Genomic DNA, 26,004 nt, shown 5'->3' on the forward strand with positions numbered 1-26,004 from the left:
TCACGGGTGTACAACTCATAGCACCTTCAAATTCATTCACTTAACTTTTTTCCACTTTGGTGAGGAGGAGAGATAAAATAGTTTGGATTGACATGGAGAGAGATAGTGCTAATTTATTTTATGTAGTAACAAATACAGAAGTTTTTCAGGAAATCTGTGTTCCTTCTTATGGGAAAACATAAGACTTATCATGTAATTTTGACTCTAAGCAAACAAAAGTTTTCAGCAAAGAACTGAAAATTCCTATTGACCCACCTCACAATACAAGCCGTAACTAGGATTACAGCTCTCTTGTACAACACTTAAACTCACCATATAGATAAATTACAGGATGTTCCAGCAAAGTCCCAAAATAAAAGGCAGCAGGAGGGTATGGGGGATTTAAATGTCTCAAAACTAACAAGGTATGATATGATAGTAAACATCAAATATCCTAACCAAACCAAACATCACCTAAAAGTTCTTCCACCACACATAACACTCCACCACAAAGATTTACCTCTGAATAGTGCTTAAACTGTGTTTCTTGCCAAGGAACTCAAAACATGTCACACACAACCTAAGTATTCCCAACATATACTTTACGCTTCATTTACCAAAAGCAGATTGGCAATAAATCAAAAAGTTGGTTAATTATCAGTGTAAAGCGAAGAGATAAAACATAATTGCTATCTTAGGTTATTCCCACTAAGATGACTATAGTGTTCAATAGTATTTTCAACTTAAAAAAAAATGGTTTTCAGCCCTTTTAAGCTAAAAATTAAGGTAATTACATTTAACTGCTGTGTTTTTCTAAGTATAAACCCACACATTCCTTCCCTAGGTCTTATCTGATTATAAATCCTTTCCATTACTCACTCTGTAAACTATTTATTAGAACCTGTCAGAAAAAATATAAACAAAAATAAACGTACTACACATAACAAGATTAGAGTGTGGTCTCAAAGTAGGTACCTTACATTTAAGAATCAGTATTTAGTAAGTTGCCATTATTATAAAACAAACAGCCTTTCTCACGTTTATATAGTCCATTTTGAGACTATTTAGATGAAGACCATATACTCAACTAATTATTTTATCTATTTACTTATCTTGACAGTTGTTAAAAATAGGATTTACACAATGCACTTGGAGCTTGAAAAATAATAATCTCATTTTTTCTGTATTAAATTTAAACATCCCAAAGCAAATAATCTTTCTCATATAAGACCAAGAGAAATACATCGAGCAGCCAGGCCCAATTTAACTTAAGGTTAATGAGGAATTTCTCCCATTAGAATCTACTCAAAGAAAGGCAGCCCTTGCTTATATTTTTGAATATACATAAAAAGACATTTTATTATTTTTGTAATTAGTACATTAAACCTAACCAATTCCCAACTGGTATGTATGTCCTATCTATTAACTTATGACTATATCATCCCAAAATATTATTCCTACAAAGTCTACCTAAGCTCTGATGTAAAAACTTCTTATCCCACAAAGACGTAAAAAATCATTTAGTAATTAGCAGGTGATAAGTGATATATTATTTAAATCATGCCGGAAAGAAAAAACATTATTTGACAATATTTAATTTTAATTACTCTCAAAAGCAACTCAAATATTATCAAATTGTTAGGGATAATGGTAAAGTCAGGAAAGAGGTGAGCTAATTAATAAATTGTTTTTATTTTTAGTACAGGAATCTACCATTTGTGGATTATCAATTTTCAAAGAATTTGAATGTAATAAATATACCAAAATTTCAATTATATTAAATCTAATTTCAACTTTCTTTGATGAAACAAAACTGCAACATCTTGACACAGGATCCTTATTATTATATCAGTTATTATATCAATTGTATGAAATATAATTCACATAATTTCATATATATATGAAAATGTCAGTTATAATGGAGTTCCAGTTGAGAAAAATCCAGGTAAGTTTTTCATATTTTTGTATACAGATTACTAGTCATGCATTAAGACATTACTCTCAGAGCTAACTCTATAAGAATTATATAGCTACTTTTAAAGCAAATTTATGAAGTCCTTCCTTTTTCATATCATAAAAATCTTTAAACTGAAACATTTAACTCTTATCTCCATTTGCAGGTATTACAATTAGTGCAGATCAACTCAGTCCCTTTTTTAATTAACAAAGTAAGCTGGTAAAAGTATGTTTTATCAAATGCCCTTACAACCATACTTACCTGGACAACATATATAAACTAGTAGATTTCATTCTTTATAGTTAGTTTCTAATCAGTTTCAGTATCTGGTTCTCATAGACAGATATAATGCCGCAATGTTTGCGTTGCACAATATTCTGGGGGAAATGTTATTTCCACTGAAAATTTTAAGTCATGTACACAAGCATCATGGAAATGTTCGTATGAGAGTTATTAAATAAAAATTTTAATAAATTTTAATAAAATTTTTAAAATTTTGTTTCAAATATAGTGACTCCATTTTTTAAGTCATTTTCCTCAAGCCCCAAAACAGTTCTTGCTCTTCATGCCTTATTTGTTACCTAAAACAATATCACCTGATTTATGTCATTCACTTACTGACCATCATAGTTGATCATCTTTAGCTCCTTACAGCCCAACACAAAGCCTTATGCAGTCTCACATATTTTTGGGCTTCAGTAAACTTTATTCTTGTCCCAAATACTCAACTTCTGTTGTACTACTATAAGCTATTATATAACAGGAGGTGGAGAAAATTAAAAAATACTGCAGCACTACAAGCTGAGTTCCCACAGTTGCTCAGTGGGTGTTCTGAAACTAGGCCATATTTCTAGTATTAAGAATTTCAAATCACTACTTCCAAAGTACAGAAATAAATGTCTTCAAGATTAAATCATAAAACCTTACTATTTTAAGCTGCCTAGTATATAAGCAACCCATTTCTGACTTTAAAACTGTAATTAACACATGGTAGATAAACCAATATTTGTTTTAGCAACAAAACAAGAAATAATTAGCTCTTCTACTTATCCTTATATAGTCATAGAATTCAATAGATTATACTAAGATAAAATGCAATATATTTAAACCAGAACTAAAGCAAAATTTTATCCCAGAGGATACATTTAAAAAATTGAATTAAATATAATCTATTTCAGGTCACCCAATCTGCTAGGCTGCACATACTTCTAGCAAAGAAGTAATTATGACCTCCAATCTAATTTTTCCAGTCCAGATTACAAGGAAGTCCCCCAAAAATAAAGCTTACTCTCTTCAACAGAATAAAAGTTGCAGAAATATGTCATTTTGTCGTATCATTGCAACAGGTATGTTTTCATTCAACACTGATGATGAAAAACATGTTACTCAATTTTATGTATTTTATAGCTAAGTAAACAAACACATGGCAGGCATAAAATCTACTTCTACAAATTGTAAGGTCATAATATTATACTGCACTGATTCTGTACTGTCAGATAATAATTTTCTTCTATTTAATTTTACTCAGTAAATACTTATGGTGCCTATTTAAGCATATCATGAAGCAAATGTTTCCAATAACAAAAGCTTAACATGTTAAAAATTTTTAATTGTATCTTTTTATATGGAAACCTGTCTGAAATACAATACATGGTCCTGTGTCATCTTTAACAAAATTTGCTAACAGCAATTAATCTCTTCATGATTTTACATCATTATTGCTATACTTTTCTACATATAAAACAAATGGTATCTTGAAAGAGTTTAAATATGTTTATCAGTTCCTTAAACTGCTATATTTTTTTTAAATCTTGTATCTGCTTTTTAAGTGTTTTCCCTCTGCTCTTATTTTCTACTCTCTTCTGGCCTTTAGGAGTATCCCAGTCCTTTTTCAATTTGGTTACCAAACTTTTAAAAATTGTACACAGTGAGAGTAAAAAAGCCCTGAATTAAGGTCTGAGGGATTCTAAGAGCAGGAAATTTAAGAGCAAAAGCACTATAACATCTCTTTGTCCTGGCTTGTATGGGGGCTCTAGACTGTTAAACTAGTAGGACATATAAGATCTAGATATTGTATACTAGAGAAATAGTCAAGACAGACAGACAGACTCATGCTCACCATGAAGCCTACAGGCTAGCGAAAGTCAGACACATCATTACAAAAATGATCAATGGTATAAAAAAGAAAGTACAGGTGCTAAGGGACCTGTAAATAGAAGAATCTAACTAGGGATCAAAGAAGGCCTCCCAAAGGATGAGATATTGAAAGCATGGGGTTATATCCAAGGAGATGATACCAGAAACTTAATTTCCTAATAAATGTGAGATAAATGAGGTGTTACAACATTTATAAGGTAATTTCTAAAATATGAAAACTTTTTAAAGAAATTTCTATAATGAAAATAACTAAAGGGATCAAAACAAACAAAAAAAAGCAACATGAGAATGTTTTAAAATGGGAAAATATGGCACTATTGCACTTTGTGGGGAATGGAGTTTGGGATAGCTAAGAAGGCTGCTGTGCCCTTGAAAAAGTGTCCTATAAAATCATACTCTACGAAAAATTACTTAATATTCAAGTTCAGAAAACTTTTAAATCATGTGAGACCATACAAAGACGGCTATCAGGATAGAACTGCTGATCATACAGTCTGACTTACCTAAAAGAAAGAGTGGCACATAAGTAAGTTTGGAAAAAGGTTGTTTTCAGCGTTCTCAGATGAGTGAATTTTAAATGTTTGCATAATAAAAACCTACCATGAGTTCTACAGAAGTTCAAAAATGTTACTCTTAACATAATGCATAAATGCTGAGAAAAAGATATTGAAGTACGATTTTGAAACATCATTATCCAAATTCTAAGCATGGGAATTATTTCACATCAGGCTGGTATGCTCTTCTTGTATTTAACTAAAATGTTAATGAAATAAATACTTTAAGTTTTAAATAATAATATGGAGTAGCTCCTCAACATTAATGCAGATCTTCGGTTCAAGGCCCAAATTAAATGAGGCGCACAAGAAATAATCTTAACAAATGTTAGCTTTAATGAAAGCCTACTGTATCACCTAAAATGCTAGGTTATACAAGGAATCCAAATTGCTATTCACCTGCAATTCTCTAAATGAACCCTAACATCTCCAACTTCTATGCTTTTGCTAACCTCTACCTAGCCTACTGATTCCTCAAGAGTTAGTTCAGACCCAATCTTCCTAGTATGCAATGCTAGTTATACATGTAGTCTGAGTCTTAACTTATCTGAGCTCTTCAGGATATACTGCTATTAAAGCACTTGTCACACTAAAACAACTACTGATTTGTCCAGCTTATGCAACACACTGAACTTACTAAGAGCAGGAAACAGTATATTTATCTCTGCATCGCTAGAGTCTGGGACACAATATGGTGATCAGTAGAAGGTCTATAACATTAATGAATATGAAACTGCAGTTAGTTAGAAATATTTATAGAACAAAATTTAAAAGTTAACATAAAGACTATCTACAAAACTGTGAAAGTCTTGAAGGCAAGAAGGAGTGTTATACAACACAAAACTAGGAACTGAGAAAGCCCCAATTTAACTGATGAAGTTCACTGCAAATTCTAGACACTATCAGTGTCAGAACAAGCCATTTCCACTTTACCTCTAAGACATTAGAAAAACTAAAAAAATAAAAGATTTATCTTTGTTAACTGTAAAATTACTTAATTAAAATTGTAGAATTTATAAATAGTATTTGAAGGCAAGTAAAGTACTTAAATTTTGAGTGTTCACAGTGCTATAAACATGAGAAGATGGGCATGCCAAATACTTCATGAAAGTCTTTCAGGTTCATTTCACATAGGGACCAATTATACCCTTGAAAGGTATTCTGTAATGTTTCAGCTTCAAGCAATATGTTCATTCTTTCCAACAAAAGACCCTTGCCTTCTACAGCATGCACTCCTTTTTACAACCAGTACTGATCTTTAGAGAAATTGCAACGAGATATATAGTGTGAAGTCTAATTAGTTCTTTTAAATCTTGATAATGGGAGCATCATACTTTCTCAAAAAGCACGTGTTACCAACATCTCAAAAGCTGAAGAGCCCTTTGTAATGAGAATATTCTTTTCATGTGTTAGAACTTTGATTTGCTATAAAGTTGAGAACCAGGGGAAAATACCCAACAAAGACAGAATGAACATTAATTTACCTTAAAATAATGCAACTATATATTTTACAACATAAATCAGTTTCTCAGACTTATGCATGCTCCTCTCAACCTACACTGGTTGACAATTAAATTTCAGAACACTCTATAATATAAAGTTCAAGCATACCATAGGTCACCTTATAACTTACACATTTTTCAGATTTTAAAAGTCAGTGCAAAAAAAAGTCAGTGCAGACAGAAAAGTAGGGAAATACAAAATTTTAACTGCTATATTAACAGAGAAAATATTTACAGAAAGAACTACAGGGTATAACTTTGATGCAGTGCAACAAGTAGACTAAATTCAGAAGGTTAACTAGGTAACAAATTTTATGTGTGTGTGTGTATACATATACATATATATAAAATGTCATATATATTCATATATATATGACTTAGCCTTAAATTATAATATGTCTACATAATATACAATGTGTAAAACGTAACAATAAATAAAACTAGCAACTAATTTAATATTTGCAATACTCACTTCTCAAGTACCACATAAAAGTACTTAATGTATCACTCTACTAAATTATAGCCAATTTCTAATTCATCTATAAAAAAAATAATTACCCATTTCCTACTTGTCTTATTAAGAAATGGCAAAGTGTTTATTTTATATCTAAATTTCTCTCCTAATTAATATTTTATAAACTAGTTCAATAACATTTCCACCAAGGCCAAGCTATAAATCTCAGAACTCACTGAAGGACTTGACTTATAGTTCAACTTGTTTGGTTGTTTTTTATTGTTTTGGAGGAGGGCTGGTCTTCTTTCATTTGTTGTTGTTATAAACATAAATTTTATGCTTTTGCATACATGAATGATACATGAATGATATACTAAACTGAATTCTAAACATATATTCTTTCATGTAATCTTCAACCTCCAAAAAATATTAATCTTTGTATCTGCACATATACAGGGTAGAGTATATGTTTTAGTCAAAAATACAACAGATTATTTTTATGTTTAAATATCTTCTTACTAGAAAAAAATCTAAAAATTATTTACATTGTTTAAAGAACACAAGTCCTACAGAAATATTAAATTACACAACAGATATTGATAATTCAGCATGTCTTTAAAACAAATGACTGCAATTTAACTGCCTGGATAACAAAGAATTCCAATTTTATTCATTCTTTCCCCACAATTCACATGGGTAAGCCAAGGCAAAAAATATACCAGCAGCTTTCCAGAAACCATCATTGGGAGTATTCTACAGAGAATTCTGCATTATGTCTCCCTGAACACGGAACAAACCCTGTCATAAGTCACTGAAGAAACAGTAATATTTAAAAACCATAATTCCAGCAAGTCTAACAAAAGAATTTATAATTTTGCTGTTCCTTTCAAAGAATATTTCAAATTTCTGACAGGTTTGTAGTTCACAAGTTGTTGTATGGCTCCTTCTTGCTACAATTATTAAAACACAGCTCAGATAAACTTTCTGAATATGGTAATTTAGAAACTAAAAAATGCAGCTGCAAGCTATTAACGTATCTTTCAGTATCACTCTTTAATCCATAACAATTTATAGGAAATAAAAGAAAAATATAAACATTTGAAAATTGTGTTAACAATGAGAAATCGGAAAACAATGTTAATCTGACATAAATGTAGTTGTTTCTTCAAACTGAACAAATACGTTGGGAAAAAAATATAACCTTAGAGATAGGCCAGGGTCCATACCTTGAAACTGGCATTTCAAGAATACAGTTTTACAAGGAAATCCTACTATTTGCAACAACAGATGAACTTTAAAGGCACGCTAAGTGAAATAAATCAAGACAGAGAAAGACAAATGCTGTATGATCTCACTTAGATGTGGAATCTAAACAAACAAACAAAACCTCATAGAAAAAGAAATCATACTTATGGTTATCAGGAGTGGAGAATGGGGGGAGAAGGGGGTGTTAGAGGAAGGTGATCAAAAGGTACAAACTTCCAGTTATAGAATAAATGAGTACTAGGGATATAATGTGCAATATGACGACTAAAGCTAACACTGCTCTATGATATAGAGGAAAGTTGTTAGAGTAAATCCGAAGAGTTCTCATCACAAGGAGAATTTTTTTTTCCTTTTCTTTCTTTTCTTTTTATTGCATCTATATGAGAAAATGGATGTTAGCTGAACCTATTGTGGTAATCATTTCACAATCCCTGTAAATCAAACCATCATGCTATACACTTTAAACTTATACAGTAATGTATGTCAATTATTTCTCAATAAACTGGAAAAAAAAGAATTAGTTTTACATGTTAGCTTATGTTAGCTTTATATTACAATTAAGCTATTTGAAAGTTGCAAACCTTAAAGTATTTATTTGTCTGTGGTCTATTTTTCAAATGTATATTCATAATTAAAGTTTTACAGTGTAATTTATATCCAAACAAGTATCTAAAAGATTGATCATATTCAGTCTAAGTTCCAGTTGTAGGGAATGGTCATTTACATACTTTATTCCTAAAAATTCTTGTCACCGTCACATAGACAAATCTCAACAGTTGATAAGTTCAAACTCTAAATGTAAGCTAGTATACTCTATGTTACAAATTGTACCCAATAGCTAAATCTTTTCAAATACAAAGTAACAAACAGTTATAAGGGCTGTGGCTTGGAAGGGTGACCGTAGAGATCAGTACACTAATTAACTGAGGTCTTTAAAATTAAGACAATTTTTCAGTGTTGATGCTACATTTAGACACAAAAATACTTGGTTGCACAAGTGTACCCTAGGGTTCTGAAAAGCATAACAAAAATTAAGTTTTAGATACAGTAATCCCTGAGTAGATACTAGAAGCTGCTGACATTTAAGGAGTGTACAGAATCGCACAGGGGTTAAGTTTAGATACAGACTGTTGGTAGTTATGATGGAGGCAAATACTATACAGTCCACATCTGCAACCCAATTTTGTTTCAGCATCCCCAGAGACTTAGAAAACACTTCTCTGGGTAGGTTGCAAAACACTGCTTCCTCTTTTATTCTCATCACCCCGATGACAATACAAAGGAACAGAAAGACAAAAATCAAATCAGCAACTGTAAGCAAACACACACAAAAGCATCCTCTTTCCAGCTCCCGAATTGGTACTCGTTACACCTGTTTGTAAACCCAGACTAACACAATAAGACGAACCCTCGGCTGATGGGGGTGGGGGGTAGCAATTAATGGTTTGGAGTCCTTCTTCTTCTACCTTGGCACCGGGTGGGGGAGGAGGATGGTACAAAACAATGGATACTGAGGGACTGGAGAAAGAGCGTTTTGCCCCGAAGCCTCTAGCGTTTGAGCTGAGAGGGGGTGGGGGTAGGAGTACTTTTCCTCTATCCCTAAAAGCCACCGCGAAAGAGGCTGCCATCAGGCGTGTCCAACAGGGCAGCCTTGGATGCCTACAACTCGCTCCAGCAGGCAATGCACCCAAAACCCACTCACCCATCTTCAGCGAAGGGAAAGGAGCCGAGGAGAGCGCGGTGGGATCCGGGGAGGGGGCGAGGAAAGACCCCACCCGTGCCACTACCGCTGCGCCAGGGACGCCACCACCGATTTACACGCCCTCCCGGACGCCCACGGGTCGCCCAGCCGCCCGGGCCCGGTGGCTCTGGGAGCCGAGCGAAACAGGACCGTCCGCCAGACGCCCCCGGCCCTCGCCCTCGCCCGGGCGCCGTGCCGGCCGCCCGCCGCCAGCGCAGGCCTGGCCCGGGTCGCTGTCAGAGCCGGCGGGCTCGCTCCTGGCGCCCAGCGGTGGGACCCGCACGAGAGCCGACGCCAAGGGCCCAGCCCTGCCGGCGACAGCACCCAGGAAAGCCGCGGCGGCTGCGGCGCCTCCCAGGGCCCCAGCCCCTCGGGCCTCGCCCCGGCCCCGCCGGCTCGCGCCTGTCAGGGAGCGCGGGGCCTCCCCCTACCGACAGCCCCACCGCCCGACGGGCAGGAAGGAAGGCAGGAAGAACCGACCCGCAGACACCCTCCCGCTTCGCCGGCCCCTGGTTACCGTCAGGGGCCCCGACTCCGCCATCCTCCTCGTTTGCCCTCCTTCCTCCTCCTCCTCCGCCCTCCTCCTCCTCCTTAGAAGCGACGCTGCCCAACCGCCGCCCCCCGCCCGCCCCTCCCCCACTCGCCCCGCCCCACCCCGCCCGCCCCTCCACACACTCTCGCTCCTACCGCCCCGCCCCGCCCCTCCGGCGCCGGCCGGTCACTCGCTGGGGAAGAAAAACAGGCGGAGCCCAGGGTATCGACACTGCCCAATCAGATTGAGGCACTGGCGCCAACGACGCTACCCAATCAGAGGGAGGCACTGGTGCCTGCTTCCCTCTCTCCGCCCTTTTCCTTTCCTCCACTGCTCTACGCCCTCTCTCCCGCCCACTAGGCGCCGTGGGCTAGGCGGGCCACAGAGTGAGCCTCCAGTAGGGTAGAGTGACAACTCAGTCGGAAGTTGACGCTGAAGCTAAGGCAGCCATAACTGATAATGGCAACGGGAATTTTTCTGGCTTCCAGTCTCCACTGTGACGTATTTTTCCCTTCGCTCAATCTCTCCGTTGCCCTGGGCAACAGTTGAGCCGTCTGGGAAGAGGAGCATCTGTAAGTAGGCCCAAAAAGGGACCAAAGGTGACCAGACATCCCACGTTAGACAAGTTAATTCATATTTAGGGCTACCTGCCCGGATTCGGGGAGAGGAGGGAGCAGGTTTCCTGGCACTTAGTTTGCTGTGACGTCTGGTCACTTACATAAGTGGACAAGAGTTGAGGGCTCTGAAAATCCCTGTCCTGCCCGAACTTGCATTGGGCACTTCTGAATGGGGTCATGGCCGAAGGGTGGGAATAATCTGCGTGCCAGGGAGTGTCCATCCCGACTGGAGTCGCGAAGTAAGGTGAGTGTCCCTCGGCCTCGGCCCGTGGCGCAGGCCTAGGAGACGGAGCGCCGCGGAGGCAAGCGGCGGGCCGAGTTGCTTCCGTTGGAAGAAGGTTTTCTTTCCGGGCTGGCCAAGCGGCGGCCCGCCCTCCCTCCGCCCCTCCGAGGCTCCGCTCTGGGGCGAAGCCGCTCGCCCGCCACCCTCTTCGCCCAGCGGCAGCCACCGGGACGGGAGCGGCCTGGGCGCGGGCCGTGGGGCGGGGCCCCTAACGCTCGCAAGTAGGAGCTCGTGACCCCGCAAGTTCCGGTTAGGTACTTTCACCCCCTGACCTTTGGAGGACCGAGAACTGGGGAGCTTGGGGAAATCGTTTTCCATTCCCAGCTATTAGGAAAAGGATGGCCTCCCACCACCCCAGCAACACTTCAAAGTCTCATTTCCCCGCCTCCTGCCTTCACATTCTTAATATTCTTTCTTTGCATTGTTTCTCCTCTCTTGAGGGTTTGTAAACATTGACTGCAGTTCTGGGTGAAGGTATACTGTACTAATCCTGCATGTCTACGGTTTATTTAACAATTTAAAGTAAAACATAGTATTCTATGTGGCTCTCTACAAGAGCTGTCACACATTATCTCATGTAGTTCCATCTATAGGCTTGAATCAAGAACCGTCATTTTAGTAGCACAGGATTGGATGCCTAAAGCTTGGGGGGTGGATAGGAGAACTTTGAGATAAATTGAAAATTGTTTATACCCAGCCAGTCACCAGCAAGGGTGCAAACCTACCTTCTTAATTTCTACTTCCTCAGTATTCATTCATACTCCGGCCAAAATGAACTATTGTTTTTTTCCAGTTAATCACTGAAGCACCAACCTTTTGAGATTCTGTATCCATGTCCTAGTTATCCTTGAAGATGTGTTTCCATATTCTCCCCAGTAGGAAGTAATTTCCTCTGAGCTTACCTAGCACTTTTTGTACCTCTTGTATGACAACCACTATTTTATGTAACAGCTGCTTATATTTTTGGCTTCACTGCTATGTTCACGCCTAAATAGAATGGTTTGTACCAGATTCATCTGCCTATCATTTTACACAGCACATGATATTATTTTGGTAAGTACTTAAAGATTGAATTGTGGGGTGTCTCTTGGGTGCCCAAGATACTGCCACCAAAGTTTTATGGAACTTCAGTGTATCAGAAATTCAGCCTAGTCCCTACTACGCAACCTTTTCTTGGCTTCCCCTCTGAAGACTGTCCAACCTGATTTCTTCCCTCAATTTTATTTTGAAAATATTCCTACATTTAAAAATAAACACTAATGTGCTTTTCACGTAGATCCAACAGTTAACATTTTGCCATATTCATCCATTCTCATACATTTTTCATTGTCATTGAATCATTTGGAAATAGGTTGCAGATACCTACTGTTAGGCAGACACCCCTAAAATTTCCAACATGTATTTCCTACAAATTATAAAGTTCTGCTAAATACCTCCTTATTACAACTAAGGAAATTAATAATTCTGTAGTATTTAAAATCCAGTTTGCATGTACATTTTCTCATTTGATCCAAGAATATCTTTTAAACTTTCCCCTCCCCCAACTCCCAGCAAAAAAATATCAGGATCCAGTCAAGGTTTCCATATTGTATTTGGGTATTGTAACTTTAGCCTTAATCTTGAACAGTTCTCCCATCCTTTTTTTTCCTTTGTCACACTAGCATTTTGAAGAGTTCTAGCCAGTCTTTGTCTCCTTTTTTCTTATTTCTTGTAAACCAGAAGTTGATCTAGAGCCTTGATTAGATTCAATTTAACGTTTTTTGTGAGAATACTTCACAGTAGTCATACTTTTCCAGTCATAGTTAAGCTTTCTCAACTGTAACTACATCTTCCTGTGCTGTAACTTGCTAGTTGAATCCATCCCACTTTTCAGCACACGCATCTTTCTGTGATGTCTTACAAAGAAGAGTTTAGCATTTAATCCTGTGTGTGTAGACTATGAATTATTATCCTGGACTGGCAACATAAACTGCCTACCTTTAATAAAGTGTTGCTGCTACTCTGCCTACACTTGGAGCTGATGCAATGTAATCTGCAGGCAAGTGTACTGATGTCAGCACAGTTTCATGAGTTTCAACTCATGGCACCCTGAGGACTGTTGATGAAAGATGTGTGGGCCCTGCAATTCATATACAGATGAATCTTGATGTTATCAAAGCAGATACCAAGACAACTGCTGGCCATCTGGCCACATTCCAATTTAGGCAATGTTATTTTTCTCCCTGAAATTCTTTTGCAAGTCCTAATTGGTCCTGCTGTTCTCATGATAGCTTTTTGGTAGCATTCCTCAGCCTATTAAAAATTGCAAAATCAAGATTATACTTAACACATAGTACATTAGGAACATCCCGTGCCCATTGGATAGAGACGTGTTTGTAGAATTTACTTCATACTCACAAGAGGAAAGTTCCCAAAACTGCCAAGTTCGTGTACTCCTCCTATCCTAGACTTATATTTGATCATGAAAGATTAACTGAATGGAAGAAAATGCACTTAAGGGAGCAGAACAAAGTGCTCTGAAGGGCAGACACTCTTAGACTGGTATAGACTGTCTTTAGCCATCATATTGAAAGCTAAGTAATGCACTCCATCAGTCATTACATTTGTGTAGAAGGAAATTTGTGGGATTATAAAACAATTTTTTGACTCCAGATTCAAGTAAGGCAAAATAATATACCAATTAAGACCATAGATTTTAGAATCAGACCTGGGTTTCAGGAACAGGGCCATTCACTAGCTCTGACTATGGACAGTTTACTCATTCTATTTATCATCTATTAAATGGAGCCACAAAACCTCTTAGGATTGTTGAACAGAATGAATCAAGTATGAGGTGTGATCAAAAAATATGGTTTAAATAAAAAATTTATTACAGTAAAAGACACATTGTCATTAATCCCCCTCAAAATACTCCTATTGCTTTGAAAACACTACCTCATTGTTCTTGCCATTTTCTGAAGCAGTTCTAGAAGTCCTTTCATGAGTGTCTTTAGTTGCGCTGTCGTGGCTGCCTCAATGTCCTGAATCAACTTAAAATGTTTTCCTTTCATGGTCATTTTGACTTTGGGGAAGAGCCAGAAGTCGCATGGTGCCAGATCCAGTGAATAAGGTGGGTGAGGACACACCATGATGTTTGTATTTGACAGAAATTGCCGTATCAGAAGCGATGGGTGACATGGAGCGTTGTCATGATGGAGGATGAAGTAGACATTCACGAAAGAGGACTTCCAGAACTGCTTCAGAAAGTGGCGAGAATTATGGGATAAATGTGTTGGAAGTGAGGGGGAGTATTTTGAGGGGAATTAATGACAATATGTCTTTTACTGTAATAAATTTTTTTTATTTAAACATTCACCATATCTTTGGATCATACCTCGTATATATAAAGTGCTTTAGCTTGGTGTATTGCACATGGTATGCAGTCAGTGTACGGTAGTTAATAACTCCTAAAGCAGTCCAATTTGGTCACATAGTAGGCATTAAATATTTATCGAGTGAATGAATCTAAAACAGTGGTTCTCCAAGTTTAATGTGGGGAACTTAATTAAAAATTAGAGATTCTAATTCAGGGAGTCTGGGGAAGCCTCCAGAAAAATCTGTATTTTAAATAATTGTCCAGGGGATTTTGATGCAGGTGATCTGAAGATCAGGTTTTGAGAAACACTGAGGAAAGTAACATTTATTTCCCTTTCTTTGCATACTGTTGAAATAGCTATATATCTGAGATGCTGAGAATGTAAAGCGTTTATCAAATACCTTTTTTAAAGATTAAGAACTAACATTTTTAGGACCATTTTCTAGTACTGAATTTTAAAATAGCAAAAATTATTAGAAAGAGGCATTTTGCATGAATTGGTATGTGTCATATTCTACTAATAGTAGTGTCTGCTTCTGAAGGAGACCATCATCCAAGTTCACCTAAGAACAGTTCCTGTTCTTAGGCCTAGGCACATTCCAGAAGCTGACACCACACATTTTATTCACATGAGTCTGGATTAATTAGCCAAATTGAACATGCTGCAACATTCTTCTACCAGCAGATGCCAGATAGCAAAACATCATCAATCCAAATTAGGCACTCTGCTAGCATGTGGGCAGCAAGTTAGAGTGAGCATTACTACATAGTGTCTACTGAAAAACACTTTCTTTTGGGGCTCTTTCACCTTTTTCTCATGTTAGTTTACATTCAGAATTCTAAAATGCATTTGAAAACTCATCTATTAGTCAACAACAAGTCTTAGATAAAAGATAATTTTTTTTGGCATTTTCCTACCATCCTTGCTACCCCCGTCCACAACCTGCACTAGCCAGACTGAATTTACTTAAAAAGAACTAACTTATTAAATATTCACGAAAGAAAAATATCCAGTTCTTTACATAAAAACAGGATTGCCTCTGGTGTCTCCCTCAGTTCCCAGAGACTGTATTTTTGCTTCTTAATGCCCATTAATGATAAAGTAGGACACACTGGCATGTAATCGGTTGCACTGGCTCTGTTACTTTACTTAAATTGCAAAGTCAAGTGCCTGTAGTAGCTGGACACGTAAAGGGAAACAATATGCGTAGTGGAAACTGGAGAACTCCCTGTGCTCATCTAAATGGGGGGCATCACTTCCCAGCCCTAGCCAAATTTTACCTTGGGGGAATGTGGGCCTATGTTGCCCAATTTGTCAAGAAGAGCTGAAATTTGGACTTTATATGAAATCTCCTGATTTTTAAACATCGGTTCAAATTTTTAAAACATGTAGTAAGCCAGCAAAACATTTAACTAGATAGAACCAAAGGCCACCAGTTTATGACCTCTGTCTCTTACATGAAAACATGATTGGTACTTTGACCAAGAATCTCAAAATGCTTTAGCAGTGTTTTCTTTTTGCCATATTTCAGGTGCATTTACTTGTTTAGTAAGGCAGTGAGTCACTTGTCACCTCCATCAGAAATTCAAGTAGATTCTTATATCCACTAAGCTTCTATTCCATTGATTACAATTTTAAAGGTTTTTTACTCTTTGCCACCAACTTAAAAACATCCATATTTTCTCAACCTTCAATTACATTATAAAATAGGTTTGCTTTATTATATTTTTAAAAATATATTTAAGAACACAATTTGACAGCACATGCTCTTGAAAATAAAACAGGTTTTTAAAAGAAAAGCCTTTAAATAGATCGTGCTGTCATATAGGTACCATGGTGTTGATGAGGATTCAAAGGAACTTTAGGTTGGAAGGTACTTGATGGGAAATCTAGAACAAGTCCTGAATTATACCAATATGATAATTAGACCTGAAATAATGTTTCACACTATTTCTAAGCACTTTCACATCCACTTTTCACTTGAACTTTGTAACTCAGAATAGATACTAAACAGTTCTGTATGAGAAAACCAAGCCTCCAATTGGTTAAGAAATGTATTCAAGGTCACACAGCAGTAGAGACAGAATACAAGTTGTACCCCATTTGAAGTATAAACGTAAAATAAATTAGAAAAAAATGGAAAAAACAAACTCCAGTACAAGCTTCTGTTTTTAGTTATATATTGGATTTTACTGTCACAACTTATTTAAAATACTTGGCATCCTAGAATACTCTGAAGCATTTAATTTCAAATTTTAAAAATTAGGATAAGCTGATAAATTTTAGGTAAATTAATGGAGGGATAAAAAATTATGAAGAGCTAATGGCTAGTTAGGAATGGCAGACACAGAAGGAGATAACTACATTGACCAACAGAATGGCTCCTTGAGGCCCACAGCAAAGATTAAAAGGTACTAAGGAGACTTTGGTATGACCTAGACAGTTTTTAAAACATCCAAATCCTGTCCTGAGCATTTTTAGGAACCAAGTCTTGGCTCTGGCACCCCCAGTATGTTTTCATTTTGATATTTCTGATCTATATGTATATGCTTTGAGTTACCAGGAATTGAATATGGATTTTAGTAATCTATTTCCCTTCTGTGTCTGCCCCCTGTGTGACTATAGCCTACATTTTCCAGATGGTTAGATGAAATCTAAAGCTAATAGTCCTGTTCAGCTATTTAACCCATGATCTTCATCTCATCCTGTTCTCATATAAGCTAATCCGTGGGGGGTGGGGGGGAATACAAAACTTGTAAGGTTTTAAAGTGTTGCATATTTCTAATTAAGATTGAGATTTGAAAGTTCCACTGGTGTCTTTTAAAAATAATGCTGTAAACAAAATCTACAGACAAAAAGAGGTAGTTTTCCCTGCTAAGAGATTTCTTTCAGGATGGTATCAAATATGACAACTGGAATGCTGAATCCTCAAATTAAGGGGCGAGTGTGTGTGAGAGAAAAACCACATGCTGGTTAGAACCATACATTAGTTTGATTGTGACACAATTCTCAAACTAAAGAGAAAAAAAAATACAGTACTTTAGACAGTATGCTACACTTACATTTTTAACATGAGCTTTACTGTTTGAGTCACATTTTATGTACATCCTACTTTGCAAAGGTCATTAGTAGCTTCAAAACTGCCCATTTCAGTAGAAATTGAAGATTATGTTACTTTAACCTTCACTGGCTTCTGTACATCGTGTTACTCTTAATCTAACATCTTAAATGTGTTCCTCCAGTGAGGCGCCATACTAAATGGTTTGGGGGTCTTCAGGCTATTCCTACAAATACAACATAAAGAAAACTGAAGAAACCAGGCTTTGGAGCGAGGCAGACGAGAGTTCAAATCCTGTTTTTACCAGCTATGTGGTGTTGGACAAAATAACTTTTCCTAGACCTGTTTTTAGTCTGTTAAATTTAATAATATATGTATGTATTAGGGGATGCACTAGGAGGTGGGTAAATGGGTAATTCGATTCCAAAGTTAACTCTTAGGGTAAAAGTTATTTTCAAAATTACTATAGAAATTCCTTAAAATGTCTACATAGTTAAATACATGATTTTGTACTAATATACTATACTGTTAGTTATTCTTAAGCAAACTAAAATTTAAGAGTCACTATGCTAGACAAAAGAAGCTAAAGTAGATTTGTGGGCATTGAAACTTCTTCCTTTAAGGTAACTTTTAAGGAAATATGGGTGTCAGGGGGATGAGTAGAGAATTCTAAAGTATTTCTGCTTGCCTGCAGATTTTTCATTTTGTTTTATTAATAAGCCTCTATACATGTCGATACTTTTTTCTAAAAATCTAATTTTATGACAACATTGAAATGGTACAACAGTAAGAATCACTGAAATTCACTGAGCTCTTACCATGTGCTAGGGACTGGTCTGATGGATTTATATGAATTGTTATTTAATATACCATCTAAAGTCAGTGCCATTATAAACTTTACAGATGAAACTGAGGCTTAGGAAATTAAGTAATCTGTTTAAATGACTAATCTGACTCCAGATCCTTTTCTCCACCACTACACTATATACTCGGAACCACCAACCCTACCATCTACCGTCTTCCCACATCCTTCTTAGGGGAGATTATATCCATTTCTATTGCTTATACTACTATTCCACTGACTCTGTGCCTCCGGTCCTTTTTACCTTCCTACTGGACTTCTACACTCAGTTGGTCTGAACCTAATTCATGGTCTTTACCTTCCTTCCTAACCTATTCCTCCTCTGTGTTCCCAACTTAATACCTGTACCATCCACTCAAACATGCTAGCTTGAAATCGCAGTCATCCTTAGTCATTTTCTTATCACCCAAAGAGTTGGGGGCAGGGGGAAAAGGGAGTGGTAGTGGATGTTTGAATCTCAACTTCATATATACTTGAATACCTCTTGTACCCTCTCTTAATAATGCCTGTCATCACTGCTTTTGTTCATACCCTGATCATCATACCGAAACAATTATAATATCCTTGCCTCTAGTGCCCCTTCTGTTTTTCCTTTTTGTCTAGAATGGGTTTCCAAAAAAATGAATCATGTCAGGTACCCACTCAGCCATCCAATTAGCTCCCTCCTGTGTATAGGATGTAAAGTTCAAACTCTGAGGCATGGCATTCAAGGCTGAGCACGAACTGGCCTCCACCTAGCTAGTCTCACCGCAGTACGCAGACTACTCTAGCCATTCCCTCGGACTTTTTTTTTTCATTGCTTCTTTCTTTGAACATTATTTTTCACTTTGTCTAGAACACCCTTTGTTACACAGCTGCTTCTCTTCATAGTAAAATCCTCATTCATCCTTCTGGGACTAGTTCCAATATCGTTTAGTAATTCTTCAGAGACCAGCCACTGTCACCTATCCTGAACCAAGTCATTCATGGTTTTGGTTGTTTAAAGCACAATAGATATGCGTTTATTAAAGTATGTTGTGTGCAACTGTAACTGTTTATTTACATGTATCTCTCCCCCCATCTCACCTTTCCCAAATTCTTCAAGAACTGGTTCTTATCTACTGTATCTCCCTCATTTAGCTATGGCTGACACATTAGATATTTAGTATATTTGATGAAAGAAATAAATGTTTGCACAGGCACATCTGATCCCAAATTCCTCTTCTTACAGTACATTTACTTTCCACTCTGAAAGAATAATTCCGTCACCAAAAAGAGCATCCTTTTCTACTCATCTTTAATGTCCAATACTCACATCCAAAACTGTCCTTAACAGATATATAGCTATTAACTTTAGTTTTTATGTTCAGTAGTTAGTTATTGTGTAATTTGTTTTGATCAGTTTTGTAGTAACTCAATCCAGAATATCTTAAATTTAAAATTTTTCATTTAAATTTGTAAACATTTTTGTAGCAGAAAAATATGGTAGGATGATCATTAAAATATGTTTAAGCATGAAAATACATAACATTAAAATAAAGTGGACTGGAAATAGAGAACTAGGAAAAAAAGATATACAGTATCTGATTAAAACAAATTCATTTTTTTAAATTAATGGATGATGGTAGCTATCAAGTTGCTGATATTTATATTACATTGTGTATATTTTTAAAAGACTGTTATTTTTAAATATGCTGGTAATTATATCCTTTATAACTGTTTAAACTTAAATTTATGTGTCGATTTAGAAATGTGTCAAGGAGTACCTAGTTGTTCCATCTAGTTTTTCAAAATCTTGGGGGTTTTTGCAAGCATAAAATTTGAGGACCACTGATATATTCCAAGGTTCAGAAGCATGCTCTAGTGCTCCTGTCTATTCCCACACCCATAGAGATTTTTAAATCACCCTAGAGATTTTTAAATCTCTATTTTTAAACCCATAGAGATTTTTAAATCACCCTAGAGATTTTTAATTTGTCCAAGTTGTTTGATAACTTATCAACATGTGTATGATTGATTGATTGTTCCTAGATTTAAGTATCTTTCAACTCTCACTCCTAACAGCTTAGTAAAATATTTCATGAGAAAGATTTGGTTTCCCTGAAGATTCTTCTGGATTAATTTTAGGCATCCAGCTTAAATGGCTATGACAGGTTTGCTTACTTTGTCATGACTTTGAAATGCACTTTCCATCTAAAACCATTATCTCTAGGAGAAATTCCAAACTAAAGCAGCTATGGGGGAAAGGAAGCAGCAGATTATTTTCCAATTACCCAGACCAAGAGCTTCAAAAAATGATTGACACTGCATTCTAAAAGCAGTGAAAGTTTGGGTTTTATTAGTGTAAGAATTTTATTTCTGCAGTTTAATGTTTTCTCTTAAAATATGCCTTGACCATCTTTCATTTTAAAATCTGGCACAGTATTCCATTGTGTGGCTCTTCTATAACTTAAACTTTGTCATATTGCTGAACATTTAGATTTACCTATTGCTCAACATTTTGCTATTCAATGCAGTGCTTTAACGAACATTTTTATTCCTGTATCTTTATACACTTGTGCTTTGTTCCTTTCGAGCTCATTACTAGAAAATGTTTATGTCAAAGAAAATGTGCATATTTTTAGCAAATATTGTATAATATTAAAAACTACAAAATATCCCTCTAAAAGAGCTGTACCAACAAACCTACCCCCAACAGAGTGCCCATTTCCCTATACCTTCCCTAACTGTGGATACTATCAGGCTTTTGACTTTTTTACAATCTTAAGACATAACACACACGCCAAATGAGACCACAGTGATTTCACCTTCCTAATGAAACCATAATGATTTTCCTATTTCAATTGCAATACCCACCACCATCCCCTGCACTCCTAAATCCCCTTATTTTATTTTCTATAGCACTTACTACCTTCTAGCATTTTATTATTTCTCTCCCCTTACTATAAACTGTAAGCTCCAAAAGGGCAACATTTTTGTCTGTTTTGTTCACTAATGAATGTCTGGCACATTGTAGACACATTTATTGAATTGAATGATGTGGCAGTTGTATGATACACATGAATTTCAACCATAGCTGGTATGTTTCTTCTTTGGCCCATCTGTCCCCAGTGTTACACATCTGACCTTACCAATAAGAAAGTATTCTTAGGAGCAGCCACAATTCCTTAGCGCGTGTTATATGTACCAGACAATACCCATGTTGGGCTATTGGCAGGCCACCTGGAGAAGGAAATAAATGCTCCTTCCTACTCTGGTCTCCCTGGGCAGTTATCAAGACAATGAATGTAGCCTTGCCAGTGCAGCCATCCAACTACCACCATGCTTATTTTAGCCCTTCCCTTCCTGTTTCTCTCCTGCCAATGCCTGGGGGGGTGGGGGGGGGGCCTAAGAACAAGATAGTAAACTGAAAGCAACCCTAGTAAAGCAGACACTCCACCCAGGCATATGATGGCGCTACTCTTCCCCACCAGGCCCAGCCCACTCCCTACCAGGCCTTTGGCCCCACACCCTTTCCAGTAACAATGGTAGCTCAGTCAAACAGAGAACTAAGGTTTGGTACAGCACCAAGTTTCATTGCTTTCCTCAGGCCAGATTTTAGATGTGAAAGAGGTATAGACCAGAGAAAGCAAAGGATAGTAATTGAATTCTAGACAGCTGGGGTTGCAGTCTATAAAACAGCTAAGAGTTAAGTATTTGTTCATCCACTGTTTTAGCATTTTGGTGATATAAAACTTCTTAGCTACTATGTATTTCCTTCACATTTATTAACATCTATAACATATATCCTCTCTTTCAGTAGCATATCATGTCATATCAGGACCAAATAAAGGCCTAATGAATATTATCATTGTGATATCTTTAATGGAGAGGCTACGTGTTTAGTTATACTGAGGCTAATCATGGATCTGCAATGTTATTAACCTTCAACATTATCTGGGGGGGAGGGGGGAGTAAATGATCACTAGGTACCATTGGCAGGCCTAAGTAACAGGAAGGGAAGAACGTGGCAGGAGAAGTTGTGCATTCTAAGAAAATAGCATACTGCATTTATCTCAGATTCCAGTTAGTGACAGTTGCTTTATTCTTGGTCCATTCCCTACTTTATGTTTACTGCTGGACAGAGCAGCATAGAGGTCAATTTTGATGACAAAGTTCTGGAAAGCGGTAGAGATTCCTCAAGATCCTTAGCTGTATCAGAATAGGAATCTGAATGAGAGGAAGAGGCTTGGTGGATTAAGAGTAGGCAACTTTTATAAGGAACGTCAAAGTAGTAGTGGAGTGGGAATAACTAAGACCAGAAGCAGCTTCACTTAATTACAACTCACTTGCAGTAGGTGGTAAAGGCAGGCACCAAGCCAGCATCACCGCCTTATAATAAATCTTTCTTCTCTGGTTATGTTGTGAAAGATACATGGTAAGGCTGCATCAGTCTGGTGAAATACCACAAAATGGGTGGGACTGTCTAGAGAACCATCTGTTGAGAAAGGAATCATGCTACAAATTACAATCCAGAACACCTTGAATACATAGCATAGCAGTAACCTGGGATGTAACACTGGGAACAAATGTCATCAGCCAGAGATGGTATATGTGGTATATGCTAGGATATTCTAACAAAATTCTCAGATGAGGGTATTCATTGGTACTTTAGCATATAGTATATCTCTGTATTGAGGAAAATAGTAAACTGAAAGCATACCTCACTTCTGTTCTTCAAGAGCCAGTTTCACCTGTTTGTGTTACTTCCTTATAACTTGCAGCTATGTAGCCAGTAACTGCTCCTTGGGAAGTTTTTTATCGTTATAATAGGGTTAAAGTAGAAACCAGCTGTTAGCTATTGAGAGAAGTGAGAATGTTAGGAAATGTTTACCTACTACCTCATCCTTTCCCTAACTACCGTTTCCCCCCGAAAATAAGACCTAGCCAGATGATCAGCTCTAATGCGTCTTTTGGAGCAAAAATTAATATAAGACCCAGTCTTATTTTACTATAATAACCCAAGTATTTTACTATAACCCAGTGGCTGCTATAAATGCCTTTGTTTTTCCTCAGCTGATATCTAATTATCTTTGTCTAAAAAACAAGCCTTACCAATTTTTCACTAGGAGGAGCAAAATTCTAGAATATGCAGCCTTCCAGTTACCACCACCGATTAATGCAAGTTGCCAAGATTTAGATGCGCTTACGTGGACTATCTCAACCTAGTTTCAATGGAAAGACCCACAGGAAATTAAGGGGGAAATTATACAAGGATAGTTCATTTTTTTTAATAGAGATTGTGATTTTACTTCAGTGGAATATCCCAAGCAATATGCTTTGGGAACTCATTCTTGATTGATACTAATACTTGATTTCTCATTGAAGGCAAAAACTATCCAACAATTCAAGACATGGCAGAAGTGAAGTCCGTATTCCGAGAAGTTCTTCCAAAACAAGGTATTTAAATCACAAATACTTAGATCATAATAGGCACCTAAAAATAGGCAGTTCCGTTTAGATACACAACCATTGTCACAATTGCCTACAGTATTCAGTACAGTAACATGCTGTACACTTTGAAGGGTAGCAGGCTATCCCATATAGGTATGTGTAACCACTCTATTGTGTTTGCACAACAATGAAATCACCTATGATACATTTCTCGGATCGTTTACCCATCGTTAAGTGGTGCATGTCTACAGTTAGCATTTGACGACTTATTCTGTTCTATACCCCACATTTACTGTCCATTTCTACTATGCTGCTTTCAAAACTAGGTTGTAAGAGTAATCCATTGCTTTTTCCCAGTAAAAGGATGACAAATGAAGCACTGTTTCTCAAACCTAGAAATCCTGTTATACTCAAGATTGTAAATTACAAGATCAAATTTTCAATAAGAAAAGAGCAGTGTAGTTCACCATATTTAGTCAAGCCTGAAAGTGGGGAAAAGAAGCCTAAATCAAGCAATAGTAAGAAAACATTAAACATTCAGTAATTTGAATATTCATATTAAATGAATACATATTTTACTATGTAAGTATTTTCAGGGAATATGTATTTCTCCCAGATCTTTTTTTAAATTAAACATTTGACACAAAAAGTTGGGTCTCGTGATAGCTTAGAATCATAGGTAGAAAGTTCAAAACTTGTCTTCCTCTTGAACTCCCTAGTATTAAATGCTGATTTTTTTATATACATATTGAAGAAACGTTAGAGGGGTTAACTATGAGAAGATTTTCATTAACAATGGATTAAGTTTTTAGACCTTCATTCTAATTGCAAATCCAAACTGGATTATCTCAAATTAATTCTTACTTCTTTTTAAATTTAGGACAGTTGTCTGTGGAAGATATAACCACAATGGTGCTGTGTAAACCCAAACTTTTACCCTTAAAATCTCTGACTCTGGAAAAACTGGAGAAAATGCAGCAAGCTGCACAGGATACGATTCGCCAACAAGAAATGGCAGAAAAGGAACAGCAACAAATAACTCATTGAGTCATAACTTAGCACTTCTTTGTAACACCCTACCTTCCTATTAATAGCTAATAAATAATGTCTGTGTGCTGAAAGTAGTATGTATTAATAAAACTGATAGTATTCATATAAACAATATAAAAATACCCAAGACTAATGAAACTTGTATTGTGAATTTAAACACTCTGGTTTGTATTGAAGTAATTAAAAAACTCTGAACACCAATTTTATGGGGTTTTTTTATCCAAGTTTTTAGAACTGCAAATTAAATTACTGTTCACCATTCCTATTACTATCAGTTTTACACATAACATCCTTAGGCACAAGAGACTAAATGCAACTTTTATATTCAGAGAATCTTTACATGTTTACTAAAAACTGAATTTGAAGATGCATTCTAATCTTGCATTAAGTGTTCATGCTGGGCTTTACATTACCTAACTGTAAAACTTGCTTATGAATTTTGTGTGTCGTGTCATGTTTAAGGCTATCTTGCCTGACCAACTGATCTTACCAGTAATGACAAAACTGTATTTTCTTAAAATAAATTCCATTTTTAAGAAACCCTCACCTGAGGTTTTAATTATACTGATTTTAAGGACTTAACAAATTACTAGCTACCTTTATTATCTAGGTATCAAACACAATTAAAACCCTAAAAATAGCAAGTAATATGGACTTCAAAAAGCCCATGAGGTAAATATGAACAATTTGTGGTTTTAATTTTAGACTGTACTTAAATCTGTAATAGGTATATTCCTAAGAATACCTTTGTAAATTCTGAATATAATTCTTGGTTGGTTTGCTGCAGTCAAATAACAGATCATTTAAATTAGCATAGACCTTGGGCCTTGCTGAGAAATTAAGGATCTGTAAAAGAGGTTAGAAATGTGATCATTCTTTAGATGATTGTTATTTACTGGCAGCTACTATACAGACACTGAATAAATATAAAACTTTTGAGTCTTTAAAGAATAATTTTTTATAACACAAACATTCAGTAATAGAACTTAAGAATAATGAAAGGTATCGCTTCTCAGCCTTTTGGCTAAGATCAAGTGAAGAATAATGAAAGGTAATATGTTTTTTAGAAATTTCATTAAGCTATAAAAATCAAAAAATAAGGAAGTGTGCATGTATTTCCCAAGTATAATGCTAAAAGATATTATTTACTATTGTACTTGGGATTTAAAAGTTTGTAAAAAACAAAGTTTAAATTCACTAGGTTCAAATATGCTCCTTTATGTG

At 36.6% G+C, this 26,004-nt stretch overlaps 2 protein-coding genes across 5 annotated transcripts in view; one reads left to right on the plus strand and one right to left on the minus strand.

Annotated features, from left to right (window-relative positions):
* SHOC2 (SHOC2 leucine rich repeat scaffold protein) overlaps positions 1-10,262 on the minus strand; it is a 67,861-nt gene extending 57,599 nt beyond the window's left edge. The window contains exon 1 of one of the 3 annotated variants that reach the window (XM_081073858.1): positions 10,128-10,262. The gene's annotated coding sequence lies outside the window, so the exon portion shown is untranslated. Of the gene's footprint in view, positions 1-9,571; positions 9,975-10,090 lie in introns of those variants that run through there. The other 2 variants (XM_081073859.1, XM_081073860.1) reach the window with 2 other exon arrangements.
* A 314-nt stretch (positions 10,263-10,576) lies between these two features.
* BBIP1 (BBSome interacting protein 1) lies at positions 10,577-25,326 on the plus strand. Of its 2 annotated transcripts, none has more exons than XM_081074688.1 (3): positions 10,577-10,714; positions 23,665-23,736; positions 24,611-25,326. In XM_081074688.1, the coding sequence occupies exons 2-3, from the start codon at positions 23,691-23,693 to the stop codon at positions 24,775-24,777; spliced, it is 213 nt and encodes a 70-aa protein (XP_080930814.1). In that variant the 5' UTR covers positions 10,577-10,714; positions 23,665-23,690; the 3' UTR covers positions 24,778-25,326. The 2 variants fall into 2 exon arrangements, with proteins under 2 accessions (XP_080930814.1, XP_080930815.1); XM_081074689.1 differs by lacking the exon at positions 10,577-10,714 and adding an exon at positions 10,865-11,003.
* The last annotated feature ends 678 nt before the right edge of the window (positions 25,327-26,004 follow it).

The sequence above is a fragment of the Rhinolophus hipposideros genome (assembly GCF_964194185.1).
Source record: "Rhinolophus hipposideros genome assembly, chromosome: 15".
NCBI classification, from domain to species: domain Eukaryota; kingdom Metazoa; phylum Chordata; class Mammalia; order Chiroptera; family Rhinolophidae; genus Rhinolophus; species Rhinolophus hipposideros.